We start from the raw sequence: 26,083 nt of genomic DNA, 5'->3' as shown, positions 1-26,083 counted from the left end.
AGGATGGAGATGGCTTCTTCGGGACTGGGATGATGGTGGTAGTTTTAAAGCATGTGGGAACAACAGCCTGACTCAGTGAGATGTTAAAAATGTCTGTGAAGACATCAGTGAGTTCTGCTGCACAGTCTCTCAGTACACGCCCAGGGATGTTGTCAGGACCCGGAGCTTTGCCGGCATTGATCCTGCTGAAGGATCTCCTCACGCTGTCTGGGGTCAGCATCATCACCTGGTCACCGGGAGGAGGTGGAGTCTTTTGTGCAGTGGTGCTGTTTTGTTGCTCAAAGCGAGTGAAGAAGGTGTTCAGCTCGTTCAGCAGAGAGATGTTGTTGTCACAGGTCCGTGGTGGGGGCTTGTAGTCCGTAATGGTCTGTATCCCCTGCCTCATGTTCCTAGTGTCTCTGCTGTCGCTGAATTGTTGAGCTATCCTCCTGGAGTGCTGTCTCTTAGCCTCTCTGATGCAGCAGGACAGGTTGACCCTAGCTGTTCTCAGGCCCACCTCATCTCCAGCTCTGAAAGCAGCGTTCTGCATCTTCAGGAGTCTGTAGACCTCCCCTGTCATCCACGGCTTCTGGTTGGCCACACTTTAATCTGTTTGTAAACTGGTTTGGCGACTTTAATGAGTGGTCTGTATGCAGGGCATTAGCATGACAGTGATGTAGTCTGAGGCTCCGAGGTGGGGGAGGGAGAGGGCTTTGTAAGCTCCTCTCTGTGTGGAGTAAACAAAGTCCAAAATGTTATTACCTCGTGTTGAAAGTTAATGTGTTGGTGTATTTTTGGAAACACACTCTTTAAGTCAACATGGTTGAAATCCTATGATGAGAAAAGCATCAGGGTGTGCTGTCTGCTGCTCACTGGTGTGCAGGTACAGTTCATTAAGTGTGTCGTTCCTGTTGCCGTTGATGTTGTTCAGAGGAATTGTTTCGGCCTTAATTTTGGCCGCGGAAGCATGGTAGCGGGCCTCGTTCTGAACGCACTTTATTTAGAGAATCGTTTGCCTTTTCTTCAGTTTCATTTATTTATTCATTTATTTCGAAATTATTATATCAAACAAAATTTGTTCCAAGGAAAAGAATTCTACAAACAAAGCACATGAAGTGGTCAAAAAATTATGTCTGACCCACTTCCCTTCTTCCGGCGTTCTGCCATTCAGTTTTCCGCCCCTTATGACGTTTACAATTTCTTAATTAGTAAACTGAACTAAATAAACCAAAAACCAATAATATTTAAACAAATAATATAAAGAAAATACACTTTCTTAAATGGCTACAACAGGAATGTACCCCAAAATGAGCCTTATAGCAGTATATTCCCTCGGCAGATAGAACGGCCGGCACTTAATAATCATAAACTCCACCAGGGGTGAGCAGTGTTTGCTGATCACAACAGCATCGCGGTACCACGAGTCATTGATGTAAACACAAAGTCTGCCGCAACAGGTTTTTCCTCCCGTGATAAGAGCTCTGTGCAAAGACTCAAAGAGTCTCAAATCCAGAGAGATATTCTTTATCAAAGTTAAGACTCGTCCACACCCCTCTAAACATCTGGTTTGAACACACCCCACATCTCTATATCACTGTGTGGGAAGATTGGCATAACATCACCCAAATGTTCATACAAGGAAAGAAGGAGTAACTTTTATTCTCTTAAAAATGCCGTCATGTTGTGGAGATGTTGTGTGTTTTGTTGTGAAAGCAAAACTACTTTGTTTGGTTTTCCAAAAGAGGAAAGGACTAGAAATCAGTGGTAACGATTAAGTTGTATTTCAACACTGTTCCAGAACAGTTCAACCCTAATGATCAGATGAGTGCAGCACATGAGGACTGTTTCCTGTGAGAGCAGTCTTCATTGTCGGTGTCTGTTTCTATAGAGTGAGGCAATAACAACTTCACAAGAACAGTGTGGTCTTCTGACTCACGGTCAAAAATAATAGGATTAAAATTCAGACATGTGGCTCTTAATTTCTTTATTTATATTTAATTTCACCATTTGTAAACAGATGTTAACTGTTCATTATTTCAGTATAATCAATAGCATTTGTATTAAAACTATATTCACTGAATGTCATTTAAAGAGAGAGAGAGAGAGAGAGAATTAAACAAAGAATTAAACTGAATTAAAGAGATCTGAATCGATACCCAGCCCTAATGACAAACCCTGTGTATCGGGGTAAAACCAATCAATCTACAAGGCAGGCTGCAATCCTCACTTTAAATGTCTCTGAACCACTGGTCATTGAGCTCTTACACTGACAGTGGTCATTCTGGCTTCACAGTGCATTGGTCGGCAGAGAGAAAGAAATCTGCTTGACCTATAATATAACCTTGTGGTCATGTCACCTTAAATCACCTTCCACAGACATATATCATAAGTGATCCAGTGCCATAGTGTCCAATACAAAGTGTTTACATACATCAATTACTACTCGATACATAAGAACATTTGCTGAACACATAGGCTTGTGTGGACTGAAATATCTACATTTAAAACTGAATGAAATTTGTGTTTGTGTTCTCACCAGAGGTTTCTATGAAGAGATTCATCAGTAAAAGGATAATAATCGACATCATGCCTGTGAAAATACAGACAGACTCAAATGAAACAAGCTCTGAGGGAGATTCTTCCAGAATAAATGATAAGAGAGACATATTTGATCATTACTGTTGTATTTAATGAGAAAACAAACTCACCGGAGACACAGACTCGTCTGTTAAAGAATCACAGTAATCTGGTTCAGGAGATCTAGATGTGTTCGGTATAAAAGAAAACAGACAGAATCCAATCGTGCTCAGTGTTTCCCTGCTGTTTTACTTTCTCTTTCTGAACCAGTCTAACCATCCTTCAGCAAGCAGAGGAATAACGCTTCATATTTAGGTGTTGTTTTGTCATTTCTGTGCAATGATATTTGAGATGTGAATGTACACAGGTGTGTGTGTGTGTGTGTGTCTCAGATCTCGTCGCTTCCACATGTGACGCGTGTAACGATTTGCCTATTTTTTCCCTCTTAGATCAACTGTATAGGCTATACAACTATATACAGCGTATGTAGGCCTATATACAAACATTAAGACAAAAAAAAACATTAAATATGAAATATGCGCTATATCAAAAATGACGATAGTTATTCCAGAAGCTCAGTAGCCTATCTCTGGTGATGAGGCGGTAGACTTCTGCTTCTGCGTCTGATTAATGAATGAACAACCCCAGGGATCATTCAGACTGATCTTACGGCAATTCGTTCATATTTACCAGGAAGCTAACCCCGCCCCTAAACCTATCACTGGGGTCTAGACGAATCGTACAAAATCGAATTAGCCACTTCGTATAATACGCTCGAATTGGTCGTGAGATAGCGTTGTTTTTTTATTTATTGCTAGACGGTGAGTAGTAACACTGCTCCATTATAAGTGATCGGATCATCATAACCAGAGCTCAGGTGTTTACAGTAAAGATCTTTCAGAGCTGTATACTCCAGTATTTTTATTAAAAGAGGCCGTGCCTTGGAACTGTAATTGAATACCCCTGACTGATAATATTTTATAATATCTGTGTCTGTGTCATGGTAGATCGGATTTTATTATAGAATTTAATTAGAGAAGAATTAAACAATAGCATATAAGTTATAGACTGGATGTACAATAACCTTACATCTTAACACCTTTTTTTTTTACAAAGCGGATCATAGATTATTTTTTGTCTATAGCTTATTACACAGCTTCGTAATTAGGAAGATTTCAATATATTTATTTAGAAAGCCATTAAATGCATGTTATGCATGGTACTATTTGCAGAAGTAATGTGTAACACTTATGTAGAGGGGCGTAGATTGCGCGGGGGACGTAACATCACGGAAATTCGGCCCCCGCACTTTCTCGGGCAGGTGTTTTCAAGAGCTGGGGTGAATAAATATAGATTTAAACTGTACAGGATAGTCTGCGAATGACTTAATGTTTTTTTAGGACCGAGAAGGCGAAATTAACATAACGGAGCGCTAAACTCTCCTGCAGTGTGTGTGTGTGTGTGTGTGTGTTTCTCATTCATACTCAAAGCCGGAGGGTGCTCTCGCGCAGAGTCACAACAGGAAACTCCTAACATGGACAACAGCGTCCAGCTAACGCTGTTTGAAAACAGTTGATTTCGGGTTTGTTTTTTTCAAGTCCAAAAAAATCTTCAGCTGGTGATAAATAAAGTATATGAACAATGCAGTGCTAGTTGAAATAACATTTATTACAGTATATAAACTATTCTGCCTTATTATTTGATAAAAAGTATTTGAAGTATATAATCAAATCATTATTATTTGTTATTGTCCCGAAGTTATATATTTCTAAGCCAATAAAAAGCTAGAAATTAGAGAAAATGTAAAGTTGCCTATAGTATCCACTACCAATCAAAAGTTTTTGAACAGTAAGCTTGTTAATGTTTTTTTAAAGAAGTATTTTCTGTTCACCAAGCCTGCATTTATTTGATCCAAGTAGCCTACTGGAGCCTAATCAGTGGAATTTTCTCATTTTAATCTATTTAAAATAGCTGTTTTCTATTTCAATATATTTAAAAATGTAGGTTTATTGAGATTTCAAAGCTGATTTCTTTTTCCATCATTGCTCCAGTCACACGATCCTTCAGAAATAATTCTGATATACTGATTTGCTGAAAAAAAAAAAAAAAACTCTTATGATAATGTTGAAAACAGCGGAGTATAATTTTTCAGGTTTCTTCAGTTCAGATGAGCAGCATTTATCTGAAATAGAAATCCCTTGTAAAGTGATGTCTTTTTAGTGTATAGTGTGTTGAAACTTTTTTAGTTTATTTTTTATTTCACATAAATGCTGATCTGTGGATCAAAGAATGCTGAAAAAAAATTACTCATCTGTTTTAAATATTGATAATCAGCAAATTGGCATATTAAGAATGATTTCTGATACTGAAGATTGGAGGAATGATGCTGAAACTTCACCTTTGATCACAGGAATACATTACATTTAAAATATATTCAAATAGAAAATAGAAAACAGTTATTTTAAATAGTATAAATGTTTCAAAATATTACTGCTTTTGCTGTAGCCTACTTTGGATCAAATAAATGCCGGCTTGGTGAGCAGAATGTCAGGTATGGGTAAAGGAGGAACTCAGGTGCAGACAGGGATTCTCAAACAAAGGGTTTATTACAAAAAGGGGAAAACAAAACCCACGAGGGGGAAAACACGGAGCAAGGTAAAGACTAAATAACTAAAACAGGACTGGACTGACAAGATAAACAAGGACTCTAAATACTAACTATAAACACTCACGGTAATACAAGGACTTCAGCGGGTACAGCACAATCTCACACACAATCACAATTGTAGGACACAGTTGAGGTTCAATCACAATGACAATGAACCGACGCAAGACAGAGCACACTAGGAGATCTAAATAGGGGTACTAATCAAGACACGACAGGTGTTACAGATAGGGCAATCAAGACACGACTAGGTTAACAAGGGGGCGGGGCAAGGGAACGAGACAACACAAGCACATGGCCCAAAGACAAGGCCATGCGCTTTTACACAAAACATGGGTCTGTCATGATCCTGCCTCAAGACTAGGAAAAATCAAGGACACGAGGGCAGAATCATGACAGAACCCCTCCCTTAAGGAGCGGCTTCCAGACGCTCCTCAAGGGAACATCAAACACGGGACATGACTGACATGACAGACTGGGACACAGACACAAACCAACAGGACATGACAAATAACAACAAAGGCAAACATGAATACACGACGGCAGGGTTAGGGTGACAAATAAAAAAAAACAAACAGGGAAGGGGAGGAGGCGGGACCACAAAGTTCATGGGGGACAGACCAGGGTGAGTGGGTGGGGCAGGAGTTTTAGGAGGACAGGACGAAGGCTGACGACGGGGGGTACGGGCAGGTCTGGGTGGTGAGGGGCGGGGAGGGGTCTCGGGACAACTGACCGGGGACATGACGGGAGCAGACAAGGGACGCGGGGCAACACTTACGGGACGCGGGGCAAGACTTACGGGACGCGGGGAGACGACATCTACTGGACACGGGGGGACAACAGGACACGGGACACGGGGCAACATTAACAGGACACGGGGCCACATCAACGGGACACGGGGCCACATCAACGGGACACGGGGAGACAACGGCTGGACACTTAGGACTTCTGGGGACAGGGTCAGGGGACAAAACAGGACTGACGGGGACTTCTAAAATTTGGACAAGACGGGACAAATAATCAGAAAAAGCTTTAGCAGCTAGGATAATAGGCAGCTCCTTATGGGATGAGACCGACTGTACAAGAGTCTTTGCTGCAGAGTCGGCCGCGGCTCTCTCCTCCGCTCTCACGACTGCAGCTCTCTTCTTTGCCGGCTCGGGCACGCCCACCGCTGCTGGCTCGGGCACGCCCACCGCTGCTGGCTCGGGCACGCTCACCGCTGCTGGCTCGGGCACGCCAGCTCTCTCCGCTGCTGGCTCGGGCACGCTCACCGCTGCTGGGTCGGGCACGCCAGCGCTCTCCGCTGCTGGCACGGGCACGCCAGCGCTCTCCGCTGCTGGCACGGGCACGCCAGCGCTCTCCGCTGCTGGCACGGGCACGCCAGCGCTCTCCGCTGCTGGCACGGGCACGCCAGCGCTCTCCGCTGCTGGCACGGGCACGCCAGCGCTCTCCGCTGCTGGCACGGGAGGAGACAGGGTCACAGGACCGGCAGGCCCCCTCTTCCTCCTCTTCCTCCTTGGGCGCGGTGCAGAGGCCACAGCTGGGTCAGAGGCGGGTTGGGGGAGTTTGGTCTCGGGCAGGGCAGTCTCGGACGCCGAAGACTCAGAAGTTGACTCCCATGAAAACCGTCTCCCTCGTTTCATGGGGAGACTGCTGGCTGAGGAGGGCACCTCAGGACTCTGGGAGGGGCTTGCCTGACCCCCCAGGGTTGCCACGGCCAGGACACGACCCTCCGGGATCGCCGGCAGCTGGGTAGGTGGGGACCTCTGGGGCTCCTCCTCTCGCCCGCTCACTCCGGAACGACCTCCCCTGGTCCCCCGGAACACCACAAGGCGAGAGCCCTCAAAACAATCTCGCTGGCTGGCTGATGCCATCCAGCATTGCCTCCTGTCTGCTGAGTTCCTTGGTGGTCGGTTCATTCTGTCAGGTATGGGTAAAGGAGGAACTCAGGTGCAGACAGGGATTCTCAAACAAAGGGTTTATTACAAAAAGGGGAAAACAAAACCCACGAGGGGGAAAACACGGAGCAAGGTAAAGACTAAATAACTAAAACAGGACTGGACTGACAAGATAAACAAGGACTAGGGATGGCTGACGCGAAACTAACGTTTCGACACAGTGTCGAGATCCCGAAGCGTAGATGTTTCGAAACACTGCTCCGAACTGTGATTCAAAACACCCATGTCACGTGACTATGGCTAAACGAAGCTTCTGCGCGTTTCATAAGTGTCTCGACCGACAGGTGGCACGCTTGCCGAGTCTGCGTTTGATTGACAGGGGCGGGAACAAACCACACAATCGCACATCTGTCTCAACTGCCACAAAGTTTAAAAGAGGAGTTAATGCACCTTCACCTCGTGGGTTTTTGTGAGAGGAGAAAGGTTTTGAGATAGCGTTTACGATTTATTGACATTTATAGTGCGATTTAGTTAGTTATATTTAGGTTACATTTAAGTTAAATATATTTACTGATAAACTAAAGACAGTGACAGATAGTTAGGATAGATATAGTGACACATTTATATAGGCTAAGTTAGATATTGACAGATAGCACAGTAGTTAGAGATATAGAATTTAGATAGATTCATATATATATAGATAGATAGATTCATAGATATATAAATTTATATATAGATTCATATATTAATATATATATATATATAGAGAGAGAGAGAGAGAGATTCATATATATATATATATATATATATATATATACTTTCATAAATATATAGATTCATAGATAGATAGATAGATATAGACATTAATAGAATAGATAGAAATGGAGGCTCCACAGAAGAGATGCCGTAAATCTGTGGTGTGGGAGCATTTCCATTTGGAAACCCCAAATAAAGTGAGATGTATGTATTGTGATAGGCAGCTAGCCTACTTCAACAATACATCATCCATGATGCGCCATTTGAGGAGCACTCATCCTGCCATTTTGCAGTGTGCAGAGGATGGTAACTTTCCCCCTGTACCTATAGGCCTGCTACTGACACTGCTGGGCCATCTAAACAAGGTATACTTTATTTGATATAATATGTACTTCATGTAACACTGTTTAGAAAGTCCATAGTTTTAACTAGACTTAGGCTTGTGTCCACCAGCCTTACAACGTAACGTCAATCTTTTCCAAAACTCCCAAACAGCTTCACTCTGAATATGTAAATGTAACATCTCACAAACTTAGTCACTGTATTACATAGATATTTTTATAGGCTTGAAGACAACATTTTGGTTTTCCTAATTGTTGTAATTTTATATTGTATTTGATCTGTCTTTGCACACTGAGCATAAACTTTTCCAAACTTGAAAAAGCTTTTATTTTTTTTGAAATTTAGTTCTGTGAAAGTACTTTTAATCTTTTATCTTTATTTTCTTTTAAAAGGCAGACAGAGGGAATTGGATGAGGCTCTTGTAGACATGGTGGTAAAGGATTTGCAGCCCTTCACTATCGTGGAGGATGAGGGTTTCATGGCTTTTGTGAACAAACTTGATCCAAGCTATGTCCTCCCATCCCGGAAGGCACTTAAAACGATGGTAACCGAAAGGTACAACATTTCTAAGGAGAAGACAATGGAGGACCTAAAAAAGGCAGATTTTGTTAGCCTTACAGCTGACATGTGGTCCTCCATTAATATGGACGGATACCTTGGTGTTACTTGCCACTACATAACACCAGAGGCAAAGCTGGCAACTGTTGTACTGGGTGTAAGGAGGTTTTACCAAACACACACAGCCCAGCATCTCATGGAGGCTAAAGCTTTGCTAATGGCCGAGTGGGGAATAACCACCAAAGTTCAGTGTATGGTGACTGATAATGCATCCAACATGATCTTAAGTGCCCAGCTACTGAACCTTCGGCATGTCCCATGTTTTGCCCACAATTTAAATTTAATTGTAAAAAAGGCCCTAGATCAAACCCCACTCATCAATGAAATACGACAGAAAGCCAGAAAGACAGTGGGGTTATTTAGATCCAGCTGCAAAGCAAAGGACAAGCTTGTGGAGATGCAGGGCTTGATGGGCAGACCAGCTCTGAAACTGATGCAGGAGGTGGACACAAGATGGAACAGCACTTACGACATGTTGCAGCGCTTGTATGTGCAACGAGAGCCAGTGGGTGCAGCGCTATCAAATTTAAACGGTGATACTGCTCCGCTGACAAGTTTTGAGTATAACATTATACAAGAATCATTGTCACTACTGCAGCCTTTCAAACTCGCAACGACAGAGTTGTCAGAGGAACAGAGAGTGTCTGCTTCAAAGCTCATACCACTTTACAGGATGTTGCAGCACAAGCTATCGCAGAAAAAAGGCCAATCAGCACAGGAATCAACTGCACAATTAGGTAGGCCACAATGACCATACTACTGTATGTAATGTATTGGCCACAACTGTCATATTATTTTTTATCAATATAACCAATATGGTTTGCTTGTGTTTTGAACAGGCACACACCTGCAAGAAGGTCTGCACTCAAGATGTGGTGGGTACGAGTCATTCAGAGCCTTGGCTCTGGCTACACTGCTGGACCCAAGGTTCAAAAATGTGGGTTTTGGAAATCCTGCCAAAGCCCAGGAGGCTGAAAAGCAGATCACACTGGAGTGTGCTTCGCTGATGCGTTCAAACACAGCAACTCCTGGTAAGCAGTTTCACTCTTCATCTGACATTATGGAGTTATGTCATCTGAATAATTATGTGACTTATACTTCATATATGCTGTCAGTTTAGACTTAGTAACTAATTGTTGTTTTTACTTTCATTCAGAGCCACAGTCAACATCAGGCCCATCATCATCATCATCATCAACAACAACATCAACAACAGAAACCCAGGACAGTTTATGGGAACTTTTTGATAGTCGTATCCATGAAACCCAGGCGACACACAGTGCCACAGCAGATGCCACAGTAGAAGTTAAAAAGTACCTAAAAGATGCATTTTTGCCAAGAACCCATGATCCACTAAGTTACTGGAAAGAGAGAGCTGTGATTTTTCCTCATTTGTATGTCCTTGCTAAAAAATATCTATGCATGCCAGCAACAAGTGTCCCTTGTGAGAGGATTTTTTCTAAGGCTGGAGAAATTATCAGTAAAAAAAGAAGTAGGCTAAGCCCTTCCACAGCAGAGCAATTAATATTTTTGAATAAAAATCTTTAAAAAAATAAAAAAAATTAGACCATTGTGGATTTATTTTTTTTATTCATTTTTCATGACCAAAATAACCTAGTTATTATTATGATATAGGATTATATAGGATATTATTATAGGATTTTAAAATATCACCACATTAACGAAAACAAAATATTTTTATTTATTTTTAAATGGCTTGTTGTCAGAGTTGTGTCAGATAACATGGGCAATTGGCCACTAGGTGTCACCGTGGAGATGGGTGTCGGTAAAGTTTCGAAGCCTCGAAACAAATACGGCACTTTGCTTCAACTGTTTCAGTGTTTCATGAAGCCTCGCTCTGCCCACCACTAACAAGGACTCTAAATACTAACTATAAACACTCACGGTAATACAAGGACTTCAGCGGGTACAGCACAATCTCACACACAATCACAATTGTAGGACACAGTTGAGGTACAATCACAATGACAATGAACCGACGCAAGACAGAGCACACTAGGAGATCTAAATAGGGGTACTAATCAAGACACGACAGGTGTTACAGATAGGGCAATCACGACAAGACTAGGATAACAAGGGGGCGGGGCAAGGGAACGAGACAACACAAGCACATGGCCCAAAGACAAGGCCATGTGCTTGTACACAAAACATGGGTCTGTCATGATCCTGCCTCAAGACTAGGAAAAATCAAGGACACGAGGGCAGAATCATGACACGGAAGAGACTTCTTTCAAAATATTAAAAATCTTACTGTTAAAAAACTGTTGACTAGTAGGCTATATAGATTGCAGAAAGGTTATATCGTAATGTTATACATATATGTATGTATGTATGTATGTATGTGTGTGTGTGTGTGTAACTTCTGTCCCCTCACTTCTGAAAAGATGGCTACGCCCCTGTGTAGATTTTCACAACACTCTGATTGTGTCTAATTGACAGATACAGAATAGCACAGAAGAGCGCCACCTACAGACACGTCAGGACACATGGAGTTTCAGAAATCTCTCAATAACCAATTGCAGTCACTTACTATCATTCTTAAATACTGAATCGGCTTGTTTTGGTCATTTTTATTGGATGAATAAAGTCCACAATATTTAGATTACTGATTTATTTATTGATTCTTATCAAAATAACAATAGAGATCAATCACTCGAAGTGAATCATCATGTCTCATCCAGTGTAGACAGTATGATTATGATGGTTTCTGTTGGTGTCTGACGTGTTGACCTGCGCTGCTCTTCTCTGGTCTAGAAACCACACTCAGTAAAGGCTGACTAGAGTCTGCAGCTGGTTCTACAGGGTTTGTACAATCCAGGATTTTAATCTCGCTCTGATCACCAGCTCCAGGACTGAAGAGAGGACGGACTGATCCAGAAAATTTGGTTTTAATGGTCAGGAGATGTTTTCTCTCTATGACGTTGTAAAATGACAGCTGACCGCCATAATCCAACAGAACTCCCAGTCGTTCAGGTCTCGGAGTCAGAGAGAGTTTAACTGGTGGATCAGTGTTTGTGTGAAAGCCACGAGGACCGTCTGAATACAAGAACCAGAAACCAGCTGATGGAGTTAAAGCAGATATGTCTCTTACAATAACATTTCCATCTTTCATCACACCAATTAACCAGTAGTTTTTGGAAGGATCAGGTGGAACTGCCAGTTCTACTTCCCAATAGTGACGACCGGATGTGAATCTTTTGGCTCCAAATACACATAAATTGTAAGGAAATGCCTCTCCAGTGTGTTTATATCCAGGAGCATGCTTCACAGATTTACCGTCTTGAGAAACTGTCAGGTTTGGATTTTCACGCTGACGATCAATAGTGACATCAACTGGGAGGAATCAAACAAATAAAGCGGCAATTAATAGACTTATACTTGTGTGTGAGATTATATTTATACACACCTGCATTTATGTAAACATATATGTGCATGTATTATTGACATCAAACCTGCATGTTTCCTCAGTTCCTCTATATCTGCAGATTCTCCCACATCTAAAACAAAAAATAAACAATTTGATGTTTTAAAGGAAACTACAGTTGTGATCATATAACAGATACCTGTATACAGATCTAGCAGACAACGAAGCAGTAAAATGGCATTTATGTAAACATCTATGTGCATATATTATTAAAATCAAACCTGCATATTTCTTCAGTTCCTCTATATCTTCAGCTTCTTCCACAACTAAAACAAAAAATAAACAATTTGAAACAACAGTTGTGATATAACAGATACCTGTATACAGATCTAGCAGACAACGAAGCAGTAAAATGGCATTGATCTGGAAATCAGTGTATTTTGTTGATGTGTGTGCGAACAGTTAGGGTTAGGGTTTATTTATTCTGTTATTCTACCTTCCACCAGACCTGTTATTTTCATGCTTCCTTCTAATACAACATTTGAATGTTTATTTAATTACAGTTCTTATAAACGTATAACACAGAACAATCAATGTCTTCAGATACCTGCTTTTTCCTCCTCACAACCTAAAAAGAGAGAATATATGAATGTAAGATTTCATGTAAACCCCATTAAATCATGACTGTGTTCAGATGTTAAAAGAAGTTCACTTACTTTCTTTAGCTGGTTTCTTTCCTGCAGAGCAGATCAAAAATAATAAGTCATGAGATGCATTAAACACCAAACCTGCTGAAACCACATCTGTGAGTAGACTGTACCTGTTAGTTTGTCTCTGTATTTGTAGAGGATCAACCCAACCAAACCCAGAATTAGACACACGAGAACAATGAGAACGCTGAGGAAATGTGCCTTCCATGTACCTGATGATTCTGATGGGTTTGAGAAAGAAAAATATATAAATAATATTAAGTTTAAACATCATCATTAAATGTCTAAAATAACTTCAATGCCAGTCGGTTCTTCACAGAATGCTGCACATGTCTAAATGAACTGTAGTTTGTACTGACCTGTGATGCTGAGAGCCACCTGTTTACTGTCAAATTCTCTGTCTCCACTCACATAACAGTGAAATGAACCTTCATCCTGAAGTGTGAGTTTCTCCAGCCGTAGAGAGACGTCTCCATCCTTCAGTCCACCAGACTGATCTGACCATGGCTTCAGTTAGCTTCGGTTCCTGTATGATTCCTCCTGGACGTCCTGGATCTTCCCATGATTGTAGAGCAGAACAGGGTTGTTGAACTGATCGTGACGGTACCAGCGGATCTCCAGAGCTTCAGCGTTCTCAGCAGGAGAGATCCAGCAGGGAAGAATCACTGTAGATCCCACATGAGCCACTACAGGATCACCAGGAACCAATACAGTCAATGACACTGAGAAACAGAATCAGAAACAGAAACAGAATCAGAATGAGCTTTATTGCCATGTATGTTCACAAAATTTGTTTTCGTGACGGAAGCTCCGCAGTGCAACATAACAGCGACAGAACAAAAAAACACAATAAGGAATAAAAAATACAAAAAAATACAAATAGGTGGGTAAGGAATGACAATATACAAATGACAATGTTTGACAGGTATATTACAATGAGCATTTATGTATGTACATGTATATTATGTGCAAAAAATGTAAGTGTACGCCAAGTATGTGTGTTAGATAAATAAGTGTATGTGTATATAAATATAAATAGTGTAGTGTGTTCACAGTTATTATAAGCTGTTCATAAGATGGATTGCCTGAGGGAAGAAACTGTTCCTGTGTCTGGTTGTTCTGGTGCTCAGTGCTCTGTAGCGTCGACCAGATGGCAACAGTTCAAAGAGGGAGTGTGCTGGATGTGAGGGGTCCAGAGTGATTTTGACAGCCCTTTTTCTCACTCTGGATAAGTACAGTTCTTGAATAGAAGGGAGGGTTGAACCGATGATTCGCTCAGCAGTCCGGACTACCCTCTGTAGTCTTCTGAGGTCAGATTTAGGAGCTGAGCTGAACCAGACAGTTACTGAAGTGCAGAGGATGGATTCAATGATGGTGGAGTAGAACTGTTTCAGCAGCTCCTGCGAAGGAAGTACAACCTCTGCTGGGCCTTTTTTACGATGGAGTCAATGTGAATGTCCCACTTCAGGTCCTGAGAGATGGTGGTGCCCAGGAACCTGAATGACTCCACTGCAGTCACAGGGCTGTTCATGATGGTGAGTGGGGGGAGTGCAGGGGGGTTTCTCCTGAAGTCCACGATCATCTCCACTGTTTTGAGGGTGTTAAGCTCCAGGTTGTTGAGACTGCACCAGACAGCCAGCTCTTTTACCTCCTGTCTGTAAGCAGACTCATCACCGTCCTGAATGAGGCCGATGAGTGTGGTGTCATCTGCAAACTTCAGGAGCTTGACAGAGGGGTCCTTAGACGTGCAATCATTAGTGTACAGGGAGAAGAGCAGTGGTGAGAGTACACAGCCCTGGGGAGCTCCGGTGCTGATTGTACGGGTGCTGGATGTGTATTTTCCCAGCCTCACTAGCTGCTGCCTGTCTGTCAGGAAGCTGTTGATCCACTGACAGATGGAGGTGGGCACGTAAAGCTGATTTAGTTTGGGCAGGAGGAGGTTTGGGATGATCGTGTTGAAGGCCGAGCTGAAGTCCACAAACAGGATCCTCACATTAGTCCCCGGTCTGTCTAGGTGTTGCAGAACATAATGCAGTCCAATGTTTACTGCATCGTCCACAGACCTGTTTGCTCTGTAGGCAAACTGAAGAGGATCCAGCAAGGGCCCAGTGATGTCCTTCAGGTGGGCCAGTACCAGTTTCTCAAATGACTTCATGACTACAGACGTTAGAGCCACAGGCCTGTAGTCATTTAGTCATGTAATTTTGGTTTTCTTAGGGATGGGGATGATGGTGGAGCGTTTGAAGCATGAAGGGAATTCGCACAGCTCCAGCGATCTGTTGAAGATCTGTGTGAAGATGGGGGCCAGCTGGTCAGCACAGGATTTCAGACAGGCTGGTGTTACACAATCTGGGCCTGGTGCTTTTTTTCCTTTTCTGCTTCCGGAAGACCTGGCGCACCACATCCTCGCTGATCTGAATTGCAGGTGTGGGGGAGAGGGGGGAAGCAGGAGGTGAGAATGGTGAGAGCGCTTGATTGGAGAGGTGTTCAGGATGGGTTGCAGGAGCTGTTAATGGTGTGAACGGTTGTTTGGAGAGGCATTCAGGGCAGGTGATGGGTGTTCTTTCAAACCTGCAGTAAAACTCGTTCAGATCGTCTGCCAGTCGTTGATTCTCCTCAGTGCTGGGGGGTGGGGTCTTGTGAAAGTGAAAGTGACATGACATTCAGCCAAGTATTGTGACCCATACTCAGAATTTGTGCTCTGCATTTAACCTATTTAAAGTGCACACACACACTGTGAACACACACCCGGAGCAGTGGGCAGCCATTTATGCTGCGGCGCCCGGGGAGCAGTTGGGGGTTCGATGCCTTGCTCAAGGGCACCTAAGTCGTGGTATTGAAGGTGGAGAGAGAACTGTACATGCACCCCCCCACCCACAATTCCTGCCGGCCCGGGACTCGAACTCACAGCTAGGGGTGTGATGGTTAGTATATAACCGTGAGACCGTCATTAGAACTCTATAACCGCCAAAACCGTCATTAAAATATTTTTTACAAACATTTTTTATCAAAAATTATTTTCATTTTTTAGATAGGATCATAAGATGCGCAATATATTGGGAGACATGGTCTTTACCACTTAATGAAGTTTTGTAAATCGTCAGACATGATATTTACCACTTTACATTAAATTTTGCTTTGTAGAAAACCTTTCTTAAAAACGAATTTCGTTTTGAACAAATTTTATCTTAATTTTAATAAATGTTTCATCAACCAATTGCCTGTATTTTAATAATTATATATTATAATAAAAAAAAATGTTATGAACCGTCACATTTGTCTCACGTCATAACCGTCATCACCAATTCTGAAACCGGCACACCCCTACTCACAACCTTCCAATTGGGAGTCCGACTCTCTAACCATTAGGCCACGACTTCCCTAACTTGTAATTGGTGATCTTCTTTAGACTTTTCCACACTGATGCAGAGTCATTGGAAATGAACTGAGTCCTTATTTTTTTCAGAATAATTCCTCTTTGCCACTTTGATCTCTTTTTCCAGTGTGTATTTAGCCTGTTTATACAGGACATTGTCCCCCTTCACGTAAGCATCTTCTTTTGCCTGACGGAGCTGTCTGAGTTTTGCAGTGAACCACGGTTTGTCATTATTGTAAATTAGTTGAGTCTTTTTAGGAATACACATATCCTGACAGAAACTGATATATGAGGTTACAGTCTCTGTGAGTTCATCCAGATCGGTGGTAGCAGCTTCAAAAACACTCCAATCAGTGAGGTCAAAACAAGATTGTAAATCCTGCTCTGCTTCATTAGTCCATCTTTTTACAGTCCTTGATACAGGTTTAGCTGATTTTAGTTTCTGCCTGTAGGACGGTATAAGATGAACCAGAAGGTGATCAGAACGTCCCAAAGCTGCTCGTGGAACAGAGTGAAATGCATCCTTTATTGTGGTGTAACAGTGATCCAATATATTACTGTCTCTTGTGGGACATGTAACATGCTGTCTGTATTTTGGCAGTTCACGGGAGAGATTGGCTTTATTAAAGCCCCCGAGAATGATTAAAACAGAGTCCGGGTGTTGTTGTTCTGTCTCTGTGATCTGATCAGCGAGTTTCTGTAAAGCTGAGCTCACATGCGCTTGAGGATGGATGTAAACACTGACCAGAATGAACGAGTGAAACTCCCGCGGCGAATAGAACGGCTTGCAGTTAATGAAGAGTGTTTCGAGATTTGAGCAGCACGTCTTCTTTAACACAGTTACATCTGTACACCACCGTTCATTGATGTAAAAGCATGTCCCACCGCCGCACGATTTCCCAGTGGATTCTGATTCACGATCCGCTCTAAACAGCTGAAAGCCCGGCAGATGGAGCGCGCTGTCCGGTATGGCGTCATTCAGCCAGGTTTCCGCGAAACACAGAGCAGCAGAGTGTGTGAAATCCTTATTTGTCCGAGAGAGTAGAAGGAGTTTGTCTGTTTTGTTAGGTAGAGAGCGGAGATTTGCCAGATGGATGCTAGGCAACGCATACATGCCAACCCTCCCGATTTTTCCGGGAGACTCCCGAATTTCAAAGCCCCTCCCGAAAATCTCCCGGGCCGACCTTTCTCCCGAATTCTTTCCCGATTTCCACCCGGACAACAATATTGCTACACCATCCGTCACTGGGCGCCATTTCAGACCGAACAATAATAAGGGGCCTTTCACATATCGCTCATAATGAAAGCGACGCGGTGCGACGTGCCCGTTTTTTCAAGGCGCGTCCGCACTGCATCGAGTTAAAAACGTTTAAACTTTTCAGAATGCCGCAAGCGCACCGCGGGTCATGTGACAAGAACTAACCAATCAGCTTCATCCTTTCCCTTAACAACGTTGAAAGCTAAATTCAGAACAGAAAAAGAAGCAGAAGAAGAAGGGGGAAAGGAAGAAAGAAGAGACATGGCGAATAAAAAGAGAAAATATGCCTGGAAATTCCTAACTGAATGGAAAAAATTATTCACGTTCATCAAGGACAGCTCGAATGGGAAGGGATATGCTGCCTGCAAATTTTCTATATCAGACTTCTCCATTGAACACGGTGGCCGAACGGATTTAATTGTTATTGTACACAATATGTATGTATAAATTATGTACATATAAATGAATTATACTCTTCTTTACGTTTGTTTGTGTGTGTGATTATATATCAGCCCCCCCCCCCCCCCCCCAAGGTCTCAAGGTTGGCAAGTATGAGGCAACGGCGTTCAAAATCCACGTTTTCTGAGTCTCACGAGCGCGCCAGCTCTTTTTCCCCGTCTGCGCGTCTTGAAGCGTGTGATCAGCGCAGCTGCTCCGCCGACAAGAATGTCCAGCAAAACATCAGAATAGTCGAAAACCGGTGATATATCGGGAGATGTGTGTTGCCGAATGTCCAGCAATTCGTCCCTGGTGAAACTGATTGCAGGAATATAACTAAAGACAGGACAAACTAACAAAAACATATGCGGAGCTCGTCACGGAGGCAGCCATCCTGTATCGGCGCCAGCGTTAAGTAGGGGTAAATGTACTATACCTTAGTCTTTATTTACTTTATTCACTATAATGATTGAAACTATGCAGCATTTATAATCAGCACACATTAGAGATACAGGTAGGGACTGTCAATCATTAATGAATCAGTGTTGCGTTTTGCCCTTTAGACCCATGACCTACACAGTGAGTATCTTACAGTAAAGTTTGAGATAAGAGAAGGTGTCTCAGATTAATCTAAAACACTCATTCAATTCATTCTCTAAGCAATCTAATGCTGTAATATCCCAGTAAAACTGACCACATACTCAATAAATACAAACATTTTAATACCATCAGGTCTGCATGGAGTATTTAAGCTGTAAAACAAGTGTTTTTGTGGTGTTCTCACCAGAGGTTTCTATGAAGAGATTCATCAGTAAAAGGATAATAATCGACATCATGCCTGTGAAAATATAGACAGACTCAAATAACACAAGCTCTGAGGGAGATTCTTCCAGAATAAATGATAAGAGAGACATATTCGATCACTACTGTTGTATTTAATGAGAAAACAAACTCACCGCAGACACAGACTCATCTGTTAAAGAATCACAGTAATCTGGTTCAGATCATTGGAGATCTAGACGCGTTCATCACAACAATAGAGTCAAATATGAACTAAAGCAGTCCGAATCCAAATGTGCTCTTCCTCAAGTTTTATTTTCACTTTAATGGTAGTTTATGGCCCTCGATAAAACACACACCTACACGCAAGCGCGTGCGCGCGCGCGCGCACACACACACACACACACACACACACACACACACAAACACACAAACACACACACACAGCGCGCGAGCACACACACACACACACACACACACAGCGCGCGAGCACACACACACACACAGCGCGCGAGCACACACACACGCACACACACACACAGCGCGCGAGCACACACACACACAGCGCGCGCACACACACACAGCGCGCGAGCACACACAAACCCGTCATCAGAGGTTCAGTAGCTCTACATATCCCTGCTAAAAAAAAAAAAAAAACAATAAAAACCATTGCAGGTTTCCACTACAAATACCATTACAAACCATCAGCTTTTAACCATTAAAAGCATTTTAAAAAGGTTTTCTGTGCTGTGTTTTGGACAGGTTCTGTTAGGATGTAGGGTTTTACCAAGCCACCAACAGAAGGTGACCAGTAGAGACCTATAGGGACCGTTCATGTTTCCATTACACCAATACAAGTCCCACTGTATCCAGCAGAACCATTACAAATCTTGTCTTGTTTATTCAGCAGATGTCCTCGATTGTTAAAGAATGATTGAGAAAGAGCAGAGTACATTCACTGATGAACTGTGAGAGATTTAACTTTGAGTTTAGCGTGATGAGACACTGATGATACTATATCATACATACTATACATGTTTGATGGTCAGCTTTGGGAACATTGTGTTTTGTTTGACTCCAGAATGGCACAGAAATCTGAGAGAGCGCCATCTACAGACAGATAAGGACACATTCAGTCCATTAATGTCCATTAATCAATCAATAACTGAGAAATCTGCTCTGTTTTTCTATTCAATCAAAGTTTCATCTACACTGTACTTTACAACCTAAAACACTAAATAAAAAAATAAAAAACAGAAAGTTTTGTCCCAATTAGACACGTTCATGAGAAATAAGGAGTGTGAGGACATTGACTTATAAACCTATTGATTTTCTGTCCAGGATGTTCAGGTAGAGAACTAGTGTACTTTAACACCTCCAGTATCATTACTGAATAAATGAACAGGTGCATGTTTGAATCGGTCCCTGTATTTGCTCTTCTCTGTTCTTCGTGTGTTGAGGTTTTGCCAAAGCCCTTGCATGAGCAGGTCTTTCTGGTGTTTTCTTTGGCTGGACCCGTGTTTCCTGTTTTAATCTGGACACGTTTAGCCATTTAATCACCTTTAAAGTCTTCTGACGCAGAGACGGAGGCACAGACTGAGCAGGAGCTTCAGATCCTCAGCGTCTCTGCTGGAGAAGCTTCATCTTCATCTGCTTCGGGATCTGACAGTGAAGTAGAGGTTTGTGTCGAGTTTAACCGGGTCTGAGTGTGTAGACTGAGCTTTAATGTGGTTTCAGACTCAATCTGTAGTTTAGGATGGATTTAGTCGGTCATTTTTTGGTTTGCAAATTACATTGGTGCTTTTCAAACGCAGAATGTATGCTGGGGGGAAATCCTATATGGCCAAAGAAAAAATATATCTTGTAAATATATGCTAACTATATGTTGTAAAGAGTGAAGCTTAATTGAGTACTTTTATTAAGCTTAAAATATTTAGTTTCAACCTTGATTTGATTTGAAACATAAAACCAAAAGAATGGATAAAATACAAAGCAATTTTAGCTTATACATGTGCAAAAAGAAGTAGGAAGCGTATCTTCATATACTAGAATATTAGGTGACAAACGAATGTTTTTTTGTTTTGTTTTTATTGATCAATATGTAGGACAATATATATATATATATATATCTTAATGCTTTTAACTTTTAGAAAATGGCCAAGAAATACATTTAGACTATGCAAACACAGAGACAGTAGTTTATTAAACCTCTCAAGATGAACACTTCTGAAGTGTTTGTGTGTAAGTCATTGCTTGAACTGTTTTTCTGTAAATCAGGTGATGCTGTCATAGTGGTCACACGTATTCTGATGTCCTGACTGTGTCTCTCATCTACAGCTGTAGAATGGCCCAGAAAGCAGACAGAACTCCATCTACAGACAGGTGAGGGATGTAACTCATGTTAGACCTCCACCAAAGAAGAACGGTGAAGAATGTCCAAACCCAGACTGATTCAATCATTCTTCTTTATGTGTATTTGAAACAGTGTTTTAGTTTCTCACACATCTGTGTTTTCTTCATTAAACTCCACCAAATCCAGCCAAACAGCTGAAGGCTCCGCCCCCAAATCTGCTCTCCGCAAGACAGCGTCCGGCGACGCCACCAAGAAGAAGAAATGCAAGAAATCCAACGAGGATGCCATGAACAAGGTGTACACTAACCTGCTGAACAGCGTCTTCGGACAGGTATCTCAGACTCCGTCACTTCTTACTACACCTGCTTCAGCTCTTTAATCAATCACTCATGCAGGAACGACAACTACATACAGGCATCTTCCTCTTTCACTCTGCTTTCTAACATCGCTTCATGTGATCACAGTCTGACAGGCTACAAAAAGAAAGAAAAGGCCATGAAATGCCAAGTTATTTAATAAATCTGAGTGATGAACAGATCAGAACTGAAGTCATCCCTTATAATGATGAACACTAAATATACAACAACCTTCAGACATCAATAACATCACTGATGTCAAACCTAGTCACATATCTGCAGTTTCCTTGCTTAAACGTGGGGATGTGATTAATTGTGCTGAAATCTTTATTTGGGACAGTGCGTGCAGTATGACACAGCAGAGTAAGTCATCTATGCTTTGCTTGTTCACTGCTGAGATGTTGCTCTGATGACACCAGTATTTCTGCTGATTTCATGATGAAATGTCTTTACTCTTGACTCTTGTGTTTTGTGCGTCTCAGAGCGTGATGTGTGTGGTGGGTCTGTTAAACGCTCGTTAACCCCTGTAATCTCTCTCAGACTGTAATAATAGCCCATGACGCAGTTGAGTGTCACTCTTCATTTACTCTAACAAGGTTTAACGGGGCTTAAGCGGATGGGACGGACAGTGGTGGTGTTCGATTCATGACCTGACTCGTGCTCGTGTGTCTGTGTGCTTCCTGTCTGCCGTTCATTTCTGATTCCTTCTTGTAGTGTTGAACACAAATGAGATGTGAAGTTTGAGTTTTTATCTGTTTTAAATGTTTCAGGTTACTTTTATATGAAATATTAAATCTGTTCCCATTCTTGGGAAATAATTTAAGATTTTAATGTTTATGTTTTTTGATAGACAAACTCGATTTTTTTTTTCTACCCAGTGAAATTAACAAACTTTATATTCAGATCAACTGACGATGATTAAAAGCTCATTTAATACTCAGTTTGAGTCACCATCTCTATTTCCAGTCTTTGAGAGTTTCTGGCTTTAATCTGTACTCTATTCTCAGTTAAGAGTGTTTGCAAAACTCATCAGAACTCAGTTAATGTCTCTCTTTGTGTTGGTCATCAGATGTGATATTACAACTGATTAAAAGTTAGAAAGAAATGTTTATTTATTTTATTTTTTTACATTTTCAATTGTATTTAAATTCAACATGAAAAGAGATAAATGGAGTAAAAACACAACGAAATATCAAAATAGCAGCATTTATGCCGTGTAAAATTGGAAAATGAAAAAAAAAACAGAAAAAAGAGCGAAACTGACTAGAAAACATTTTCATACGATTGTTTCTTTAATCTGAACGTGTCCTGATTGATTCGGATCAGATCACCAGCACTTGTAATAACTATATAAGACTAGTTATTATAATAAAAGCAATAACAATAACTATAATAACAGCACTTACAACTAATGTGATCTCTCTGTGTGTGTTTTCTGTCAGGAGCGAGAGCTGTCTCAGCCAGAGCTAGACGGTGAGTATCACACCATCTGACCACATCACATCTCAGATCATCACATTACAAATATCACATCACAAATCATCACATCACCTAAATCATTGCACGATCATCACAACACAAATATTACATAGCAAATCATTACATCACATCAGTCATTGCATCATATATAATCAAATCATCACATCACAAATCATCACATCACATCATTCATCACATCATTCATCACATCATATATAATAAAACATCACATCTCAGATCATCACATCACACGACATCAAATCACAAATCATCACATATCATCAAATCACAAATCATCACATCACATCTCAGATCAATTATCACATCACAGATCATCAAATCACAAATAATCATTCACAGATCATCAAATCATAAAATATTACATCACAGATAATCAAATCACAAATAATCACATCACAATCAAATCATTACATCACAAATCATAAATCATCACATCACATATCATCAAATCATAAATCATTGCATCTCAGATCATCAAATCACAAATATCACATTGCAAATCATCACATCAATCATCACATCATATATCATCAATTCATCTCATCACAGATAATCACATCATATATTATCACATCTCAGTTCATCACAGATTGTCAAATCACAAATCATCACATCAAAGCTTATCCAATCACAAATAATCATTCACAGATCATCAAAACCTCACATCTCAGTTCAATCATCACATCACAAATTATCATGTCGCATCACAGATAATCAAATCACAGATCATCTCAAATCATCACATCACACCTCTGTGTTCCAGAGCTGGCAGAGGCATTCAAGGAGTTTGATTACGATCAGGACGGCTATCTGAACTATAAGGATCTGGCCGAGTGCATGCGGACGATGGGCTACATGCCCACAGAGATGGAGCTGCTGGAGATCATCCAGCAGATCAAGATGAGGCGTCAGTAACTGTACACACTGATATAATAAACTCAAGTAGCATATATCAGCCTCTCAGGTCACATGGTGTTTTTGTGTGTTCAGTTGGAGGTCTGATGGATTTTGATGATTTCTGTGAGTTGATGGGCCCCAGGATGATGGTGGAGACGGCGGATATGCTGGGACTCAAAGAGCTCAAAAGCTCCTTCTGTCAGGTACAAGCACAACCACAAACCCTCATCAGTCACTCCATACACCCACAGGTTAAACTGCAGTATACACTGTTCAAAAGAGTTCAAAATCAATCAAGACTAAAACAGCTGCTTTACATTAGAAAAATATTTCACAATTGTATTTTTTATTTTAAAAAGCACAAGAGAAATCCAAACCCCCCTCTGGAAAAAGCTACTAAACCAAAGAAAGGTTTAAGCCCGAGTGCATTCAGTGTTCAGGTTCATGAGCTGGACGTGTGTGCACAGAAGTGCAGATTTAATTAGATGCCTCATTTGCATATTTCAACATAACATTTCAGAAAACTCGTAATACAAACAACAATCAGTCAGCTGTAGTATGGTATACTCTATTTTGTTAACCCTATCCAGCTGTAATGTCTTGCTCTGAGTGTATTCGAGCAGTTTAGTCTGAGTAGTGAATGAAGCGTGTGTGTTTGCTGTTTGTGCTCAGTTCGACGCTGACGGTGATGGGAAGATCTCTCTGGATGAGATGAAGGAGGCTCTGAGGACGCTGTTAGGAGAGAAACTCAAGAAAGGAGAGCTGGAGGAGATCCTGAAGGAGCTGGACCTGAACGGAGACGGAACCGTGGATTTCGACGGTGAGAGATCTGCTCCAGACGCAGTGTAAAATATAAGCATTTATAATTCAGATATGTGAGGGAGCAGTGATCTGATGTTGTTGAATATGATTGGACTCTTCCAGAGTTTGTGATGATGCTGTCGGTGCGATAACACCCTCATCTACTGTCAGCGTTCCTGATCCGACAGCACGATCCGGGAAAACCGGGAATATCTGGGATCTTTAGAACTGTGTGCAATCATTCAGGGCCACAGTCATCTCCGTAATGAAAATGCATCTCTAGTTTTGTTCTACTCTATAGTATGGACTAATGCTAATTTAAATCTGTATATTTAAATATACGAATGGAGGTTGCCAAGTATTTTCTGTGAAATGAGTTGATGAATGTCTGGAAAAGCCATGGAAATTACTTCTGAGACAGTGAGAGACGCCTGATCATAGAAGACTTCAGTTTCAGGTCGAGAAAAGAGGATTTGTAATGATTTGTTAAAGTAATGCGTTGCAGTATGTAGATGACTGATTTTAATGTAAAATATTGTTTATGTATCTGATGTGTAAATGTATTTAGAGCTAATTTTATGCATAGATATTTGATCAAGTGTCAAGTTTATTTTTTCAGTTTTGTTAATAAAAAGTAAAAGTGTGAAAAAGCATGAGATTTTCTCTAAGTGTTCTACATTAAACATGTTTTTTTGAGTAGTTCAGGCTGAATATGTTTAGATGGCACAGAAGCGGAGCGTCTCGTCTGAGAGATGAGAGACACAGAGACTAAAGCATCAGAGGAAACCTTCTTCTCTTCTTCTCTCCGTCTGACAGTGATGTCATCAGCTGACAGTGTCATGGAAAGAGTCTGGAGGAATACGAGAGGAAGTCTTATCCTCTACCTGGAAGCAGAAGAGGCAGGATTATGAGCTCAGACCATCTGATCACACAGATTCACAGCAGAGCAGCAGTGCTGTTTAACCCCTCACACGCCACACACACCACACAACACAACACTCAGAGTTATCAGTGTAAAGACTAATGTGAGTGTGAAGCCCAGTTCTGCCAAACCATGCTTTAATACAGCACAAAAAGTCAACATTATGACTATATTATTGATTAAGCATTTCATAAAAAAAAATGTATCTCATATTTTTTTTATCATAATTATGGCGTTAATGTGTGTGTGTGGTATATTCATAAATGTTTTGCTGCATTTTTTTCGAGCGGTTTACAAATATTGCAAGATTATTAAAATACCATTTTAGTATTTTTACTTCAAGAGTTGGTGATAAACAGAGTTTGTGCGCCCTCTGTTGCCGGGAAATCCTGATCTTATGAACAAACTTAATGTTTTCGATTTCAGTTTTCAATATTTATAACAACTTACACATTAAAATGAAAAGTTAGCT

General features: G+C 41.3%; 2 protein-coding genes and 2 pseudogenes across 3 annotated transcripts; 2 read left to right on the top strand and 2 right to left on the bottom strand.

The window, feature by feature from the left end:
• Positions 1–3,218, bottom strand: part of LOC113105345 (butyrophilin subfamily 1 member A1-like) — a 35,049-nt pseudogene extending 31,831 nt beyond the window's left edge.
• A 4,990-nt stretch (positions 3,219–8,208) lies between these two features.
• On the top strand, positions 8,209–9,955 carry LOC113105344 (zinc finger BED domain-containing protein 4-like). The gene is made up of 5 exons (XM_026266384.1): positions 8,209–8,240; positions 8,610–9,340; positions 9,434–9,572; positions 9,675–9,866; positions 9,951–9,955. Exons 2-5 carry the CDS (start codon positions 8,645–8,647, stop codon positions 9,953–9,955), a joined length of 1,032 nt encoding a protein of 343 aa, XP_026122169.1. The 5' UTR covers positions 8,209–8,240; positions 8,610–8,644.
• Positions 9,956–11,256: 1,301 nt separating this feature from the next.
• Positions 11,257–19,164, bottom strand: LOC113105398 (erythroid membrane-associated protein-like; annotated as a pseudogene).
• A 1,121-nt stretch (positions 19,165–20,285) lies between these two features.
• On the top strand, positions 20,286–25,183 carry LOC113105397 (calcium-binding protein 2). 2 transcript variants are annotated; one of them, XM_026266437.1, is made up of 8 exons: positions 20,328–20,461; positions 21,120–21,164; positions 21,322–21,466; positions 22,934–22,964; positions 23,755–23,898; positions 23,982–24,091; positions 24,561–24,708; positions 24,813–25,173. In XM_026266437.1, the coding sequence occupies exons 2-8, from the start codon at positions 21,127–21,129 to the stop codon at positions 24,839–24,841; spliced, it is 645 nt and encodes a 214-aa protein (XP_026122222.1). In that variant the 5' UTR covers positions 20,328–20,461; positions 21,120–21,126; the 3' UTR covers positions 24,842–25,173. The 2 variants fall into 2 exon arrangements, with proteins under 2 accessions (XP_026122220.1, XP_026122222.1); XM_026266435.1 differs by having other exon boundaries at positions 20,286–20,461; positions 23,982–25,183.
• Positions 25,184–26,083: the final 900 nt, after the last annotated feature.

Source organism: Carassius auratus, chromosome 7 (genome assembly GCF_003368295.1).
Source record: "Carassius auratus strain Wakin chromosome 7, ASM336829v1, whole genome shotgun sequence".
Classification (NCBI taxonomy): Eukaryota; Metazoa; Chordata; class Actinopteri; order Cypriniformes; family Cyprinidae; genus Carassius; species Carassius auratus.
Note: the sequence above shows the minus strand (reverse complement) of the source record. Positions and strands in the feature narration are given on the sequence as shown.

Bases quoted from the DNA above. Each gene is read 5' to 3' on its own strand.
- LOC113105397 (XM_026266435.1), top strand. From the start codon at position 21,127: ATGGCCCAGAAAGCAGACAGAACTCCATCTACAGACAG. The intron at 21,467-22,933 runs GTATCTCAGACT...GTTTTCTGTCAG, and splicing joins TGAACAGCGTCTTCGGACAG to GAGCGAGAGCTGTCTCAGCC. The intron at 22,965-23,754 runs GTGAGTATCACA...TCTGTGTTCCAG, and splicing joins GTCTCAGCCAGAGCTAGACG to AGCTGGCAGAGGCATTCAAG.
- LOC113105344 (XM_026266384.1), top strand. From the start codon at position 8,645: ATGGTGGTAAAGGATTTGCAGCCCTTCACTATCGTGGAGGATGAGGGT. The intron at 9,341-9,433 runs GTGGGTGCAGCG...TCACTACTGCAG, and splicing joins TGTATGTGCAACGAGAGCCA to CCTTTCAAACTCGCAACGAC. The intron at 9,573-9,674 runs GTAGGCCACAAT...TGTTTTGAACAG, and splicing joins GGAATCAACTGCACAATTAG to GCACACACCTGCAAGAAGGT.